General features: G+C 45.2%; 1 protein-coding gene across 1 annotated transcript; it reads right to left on the bottom strand.

Annotated features, from left to right (window-relative positions):
* Nucleotides 1–1,250: 1,250 nt before the first annotated feature.
* On the bottom strand, nt 1,251–6,370 carry NR0B1 (nuclear receptor subfamily 0 group B member 1). Its single transcript, XM_017673162.3, has 2 exons — nt 5,174–6,370; nt 1,251–1,569 (listed from the first exon to the last, which is right to left on the bottom strand). The coding sequence occupies exons 1-2, from the start codon at nt 6,351–6,353 to the stop codon at nt 1,325–1,327; spliced, it is 1,425 nt and encodes a 474-aa protein (XP_017528651.2). The 5' UTR covers nt 6,354–6,370; the 3' UTR covers nt 1,251–1,324.
* Between the last annotated feature and the right edge of the window lie 301 nt (nt 6,371–6,671).

The raw sequence follows: 6,671 nt of genomic DNA on the forward strand, positions 1-6,671 counted from the left end.
TGGGGTCTGCCAACACAGTCACCAGTGGAAATCTCAGATATTTGATTCTACCGTAGATGTTGCACATTATTTTGAAATTTCAATTGTATTGATCACTGCTTTGACATTAAGGTAAATATTAGACCTGCCACCAGATAGTGTATTATTTAATGTATTTATAAAGAAGCATATGTATTATTATACTACATTTTTAAATGTCCTTAAATTTTCAAATTTTAATACTGTATTTTGACATAATTCATTTTGTTTGTAATTCTAAGTATTTGACTCGCTACATTATTCTGAGAGCCTGAGTCTGAGAACATGTCCACAGGCTTCACCAAACGGCCAAAGGGGTCTGCACAAAGGAGTTTAAGGCTCTGTGCAGTGGGTTAATACCGGGTTAGATGTATTAATCACTGATGGGCAATTTATTACCTCTAAGTGAATAACCGTTTCATGCCCTAAATTTGATCTGGGGATGCGGAACAATTAGTTCTACAGGTTACATTTAAAAGGGCAGCAGGAGCCACCAATAAAGTCATTTTATGATTTCATGCCATGTTTTTCAATGTGACAGTTATGTATGTAATGTATCTAAAAGGTGAGATATAACCAGGGGTTTATAATGATGTTGAATTTTCTGGAACCATAGTTCCTCCTTATAGAATGTAAGTTTCTTGTTGAACTTTATTTATTGTGCACAAAAGAATCTCAAACTAGAACTCTGAAAATCTACTTCCCTGTCAGGTGCCTGTATGATCACAGATTGCCACTTGCCTCTAGTTGGTACAAAGACAGCCATACAGTCGATGAAACTGGAAATGAAGACAGAGCCAAGTCAACTGTTAGCAGCACTGCCATGTCATAATATTAAGTGTCATGATGCCACCTACAAAGATAACTTCATTTTGGTGTCTGTTGGCAAGGTTTTTTGTATTTTTGAAGCCTTTCTTAAACCCTGGTGAAACCTTTTGCAATCAAGTTAATGGTGAACACCTTAACATGTGTTATAACTTAATATTACAGATTTGATCTTAGTAGGTTCAACAGAAAGAGCCGCTAAGCTTGAGAAAATAGCTTATTAGTATACTACCTCGATCATCTTCGGAAGATGTACAGACATACGTTACCTGTTGGCAAATGTTTTCCTTCACACTGAAACAGTATGGATCAGAGGACTTTCTAATAGTCTATAACTGAAGTTTTTCTTTCACTGAATACAAAAATACTATGCATGTAAAAATATTAAGAAAGTTTATTTTACACATCATTTTTCCACTATTCCACTTCCAGTTCCTTATCTTTCCTTTTGGTGAACTGCACTTGTGGGGCCCACATGCCGTCAAAAGTTTGTGCAGAGCATTTCCAGCATTATATCATCCATGCTGACTGTGCCAATTATGCGCCTGAAGAACAATTCAACAATGACATCGGTATTGATGAATTTCAGCAGGAAAAGGGTGCTATTTAGCTCTGCGATTCTGGCCTGGAACCCCCTGTGCTTCATCCTGATGTGTTCGCTGAGTATCTGCTGAGTTCCCCACTGAAGTCCCTGAATGTACCTGACGCACTGCAGGCCTGGCAAGCCTGCAGGAAAAAAAAAAGGGAGAAGAATTTCATTATAAATAGCTCGCACACAGGTCCTTCCTAGCTTTTCAAACATACTCTTTTCTGCCTTCTCTCAAATTAAACCAGAGCTCAAGCTTCCTGGTTAAAAGGGCTTTCCCGAGCCAGGATAAAATGCCAGGCCAATTCTAAGTTTTCAGAAGCAACACTTCCAAGAACAAAGCATCATGTCGTTATTCTTATTTAACATTCTCTATGTTTGTATCCACATACTTACAAATTGCTGGCCCTGAGCCAACAAATGCAGACTTAATTCAATATGACTGTAGAATATAGTTTAATGGATTCTTGTTCCAATTTGTTGTCTGTGCAAATATGAAAAAAAAGAATTATTTCAAGAAATGAGCACTCTACCTTTTACGTAAGGGAAACAGGCCATTATATAATGATAAAAGGTTTTACCAGATGACAGACAGTGTTTTACCATTCTTTCTCAAAATTCCCACCATTATAATGATTATCCAGCTGATGGTGGTAAACTTCACAGCCACAATCCATGACTTAATTATTTGCCTGTAAGCTGATTTTGGTCTAGAGCCATAATAATTTAAGAGAGAACACTGGCCACTTAACTTGCTGTATCATGACTTCTGTATTGAGGAAGGTAAAGGAAAAAGAATAGGCATTCTAATCAACAGTCCAAAAGACTTAAAAAAATATCATTTTAAAGTAAGAGGTCATTTTAAGCATTGTCATTCAGATATTATAAAGGTTAAAAAGTAAACATGAAAACAGCATGGATTGCAACACGGCTCAAAAGTAACTTTTCAAATAGAGAATTCATAACCTTCTTGCAGTACAGTGTGATACCCAAGTAAAATGAAACAAAGCACAGTGCAAGAAAGATTACATGCAGAAGGTGGTAAGAGGAAGCTGCTTTTTCAATGTCCTTTGATCTCCCATGATAGTAACATTACTATAAAGTTCTTTAACTTGTAATTAAGTAATTACAACTTTACTGTGCTGTTTAAGTGATGTTGGTGGCAGCAATCTTTTTCTTTCCCCTTTTCTATAAAACCCAACAGCAAAGTATTTTAAAAGCACCATGCTAATCATCACAGATCAGTAAAACCAATCGATGTCCTTTAAAAATTATTGCAATACATCTACCTACCACTTCAGCATTTTATTAAAAATAATAATAATAATAAGGGAGAAATGTGGGATTCACATATAAATCAAGCATAAAAATCATAAAAATCAAATGAATAATCATATGTGACTTGACTGTTTATAGTTCATGATGCGTGATCAAAACCAAAAGTTTCTGTGATATGACTGCCCTTGCACTGTTCACCATGTAAGAACTTATTCACCATGTAAGAACTTGTTCACCATGTAAGAACTTGTTCGTTATGCTTCAGAAGATTGGAGACTGTTGAGAATTAGGCTTGGAGTTGATTAATGATTGTGCATTGAGTCCCCATATAGAATTTTATTGTTGTTAACAACCATTTGATCAATAAATATGAGAGATGCCCTCTCAAACAAAAATTATTGCAATAGGTGAGTCGTTCCTATTATAGGCAAATATCGAATCTGATGAAGAACAAAATAAAGCAACATCTCTAATCCATATTCCAATACTGATTATCCCCATCCACAAATTAACATCCCCCATTCCCCAGAGCTCATTATCCAGCCTTGAGACCAAATTTTACTGTATGAAGAGGCTTGCATGAAACTCCACCAGAAATCTAAAGCTCCTGCAGGTCTAGATCATGGCTCATGAAAACTTCATCTTGTGAACTGCACATCACTTTTTTCTCTGCCTTCATACTATGCCCCTCCTTTTCCACCACATCCCCAAAGTGACTTTTGCCCCCACGAAAAGGATTTGTCTTTATAGTAAATTCAGAAAAAAAAAATTTTGAAGAAAGATCAGGGGATATAAAAGGATTAACAGCAGAGAAAAGCCACACACTTAGCAGGCATGACTTTTGCACTAATGCAGGATATATTTGTTTAAAACACTCAGCTTAGCTGGTTAAGATCATATTGACAGAGGACTTAGAAAGCAGAGCAAAAATAAGGGAGAGGTGTGTGTGTGTGACAAAAGTATGCTAAACAGGGTGGAGGAAAAGAGGGAAACTAGTGGAATGTAAACTTCTGGAAGCTGAGCCTCTCTCTTACCTTTGTATCCCAATAGAACAAGGCATATGGTAGATGTTTAATGACACTGGCTGAAGGAGCAAGAAAATACTTTTCCAAATGATCTTAAGAACTACCTGAGACACTTAAAATGAATGCAGATTTGTAGACTATGGACAAGAGCTACTGAATCAGAACCTCTAGGGGAGGGGCCTGGGAAGACTGAACAAACCTCCTGAGTGTTTCTTGTGCACAGGTAAGTTTGGAGAGCAATAATACAAGCAAAAGGTGACCTACAATGATCACTGGGATGACGTGAGGTCTCTTAGTCCTGCAGTGTGAGTAGTGAATGGATTATCCCATTAAATAGCACTTTACACCCTGCAAAAACTGCTTGGTAGGAGGCAAGGTTATAATCTGGGACTCCTAGTGTCAGGAAAAAATGGGTGGGGAGAGAACATTATAAATGCTATCCCAACCCAAGCTGCCTGGAAACTTCCTGCCCACCTGTGACACTTTTGGAAGGATGCTGGTTGAAAACAACTCTAGTAGTAGGATATACTTGAGATAAGGTGCTAGGCTGTCCAGGGAGATATTCTCCCATGATTTGGTTGCACCATGTGGGGCAGACTGTCCAGCTGCCAACAAACCACCTCAAAATGTGGTGCAACAGGCATCCCTTTGGGCCCAGGAGACAGAAGACCTATGCTCCACGACTCACTGGCCAGGATTCTGGAGTAAGGTGACTTGGGACTAGGCTACCTAATCTGCAGATGGGGTGGAGGAAAGATAGGGGGCAGAGGGGGTCGATTAGGAGGTCTCCAAAGTCTCCTCCACCTCTGAAATAAGAGGGCTTCTGCTCACAGCCCCTAGTGTGTTTTTCCTTCTCCTTTGCTACCCTGATACTCACTGACGCTTGGAGCATCAGGCAGTCCAGCTGCTCAGCACCACAGAAATGACCATGCAGAGGCAAGCCCAGGAGCCATGAATTCCCCTGTCCTGTTCGACTGTGCCCCCGGGCAGGGTCTCTGAATCCTTAACAAATACTTCCTTTCTTGCCAGCCTGACTAGATTTCCTCCAACAAAAAGTTTCTAGTAAATTTCAGAACTGGGTTTTGTAAAGCAGTGCTGCAGAACGTGCAGTGAACACAAACTTTTGAAAGCTACTCTACTGGATTTAAGAGACAGAGAAAGAATAGCTACGTCCCTTGAAGACACAGACTTTCCTGTAGTAACAGAAAGTGTAGGGAGGTTAAGCGCAAGCCTCAACAAGACCCCTCCTCTCTGCTGAGTTTCTGGCAGCAGCCCACCCACAAGGAGCTGTTTCTGGAGCTCCCCCAACTCTGCTGAGTTAATCACCATTCTTCACTTGTGCCCCGACACTGAGAACTCTTCAGTGCCTACACCCCGGGTAGGTACTGCTCAATGCTTTTGTGAGCCGAGAAAAGCCAGAGACTGAGGCTGGCGCCCTTACCCGGGTTAAAGAGCACGATCCCCTTGAGGTAGGCGTACTCCTTGGTACTGATGTTTAGGCTCCAGCACTTGTTAAGAAAGCCCTTGATGGCTTGGACTTCAGTGGCCGACGGCAAAAGCCCAGCCTTCGGCGGCAGTACCAAATGTGGCTGCAGCGTCGGCAGAGGCGGCGGCTCATCGCCCTCGCTCTCCAGCCGCCTGGTGGTGTGGATCCTCTGCAGCAGTCTGGGCTCCGAGGTCTCCACCGTCTCGAAGTTCAAGCGGTCCTGGGCCATTTCCAGCATGAGCAGCGGCAGCCAGCAGTTGCGCACAAGCACCAGCTGCTGATCCAGAGGCAAAACCTGGAAGCAGGGTAAGTACTTGGCGAAACGAAGCGTCTTCAGCAGGGCCGCCGAGGCTGCCTCGCAGACCACCTGTGGACTTTTGAGGGCCACCCGCTGCTGTGCGCTGCACGGGGTGTTCCACCAGGGAGCCGGCAGCGGCGCCTCTGGAGCCGCGTACGTCTGCTCTGAGGTGGTAGGCATGTTGGAGAGGATGCTGTTCTGCTGTGGGTGGTCTTCACCGCAAAAGCAGCGGCGATCCAGGAGCGCCACTTCCCTCTCGCCCGGCAGCTCCACTCTGCCCCCCAGCCTCTGGGTGCAGTAGGAGCGATCCCTCGACGCGCCCCGCAGCCGCGCCTCGGGCTCTTCCTGAGCCACGTGCGTTTGCTTTGCGCTGGTGAGCAAGCTGTAGAGGATGCTGCCCTGTCGCGGGTGCTCTTTACCGCAAAAGCAGCAGCGGTACTTGAGCGGCATGGCCTGCCCGCCCTGCACTCCCTCTCTGCCCATCGGGGGCTGCGAGCCGCACGAGCAGCCCCAGCACGAGCTCCCCAGCTGCGCCTCAGGCGCAGGCGAAGCCTCATGCATTTGCTTTGCGCTGGTGAGCATGCTGTAGAGGATGCTGCCCTGCTGCGGGTGGTCTTCACCGCAAAAGCAGCAGCGGCACATGTGCGCCACTGCCCGCCCATTCGGCAGCCCCTCTCCGCCCACCGGGGACTGCGCGCCGCAAGAGCAGCCCCAGCGCCGGCCCTCCTGCCGCGTCTTGGGCGCCTCAGGCGCCTCCTGAAACGCGTGCGGTTGCTTCGCCCGCATGAGCATGCTGTAGAGCATGCTGTCCTTCCACGGCTGGTCCTTTTCCTCCATGGCCTGCCTTGTCCGTTGCCCGGCTCTGTCCAGTGGCGGCCTCCTGGGATCTATTTATACCGCGCGCTCACGCACGCGCGTCGGCCGGTCTCCGCCAGGGCAAGGGCGCGGAGGCGGGGGCGCGACGCGGCGCTCCAGCATGCTTGCCCTTGACCTCGGCGATTCAAAAGGGGCAGATGCTCCTTAAAGGCTGGAAATGAAAGACGAACGGAGGCATGGGAGCTCCTGGACACTTCCCTCCTGCCTCTTATTACACCCTTCCCTGCCTCTTGAAGAGAACAGAGCCCAGGGAGCAGTTATTTGGGGCACTGTTTCAAC

Source organism: Manis javanica, chromosome X, assembly GCF_040802235.1.
Source record: "Manis javanica isolate MJ-LG chromosome X, MJ_LKY, whole genome shotgun sequence".
Classification (NCBI taxonomy): domain Eukaryota; kingdom Metazoa; phylum Chordata; class Mammalia; order Pholidota; family Manidae; genus Manis; species Manis javanica.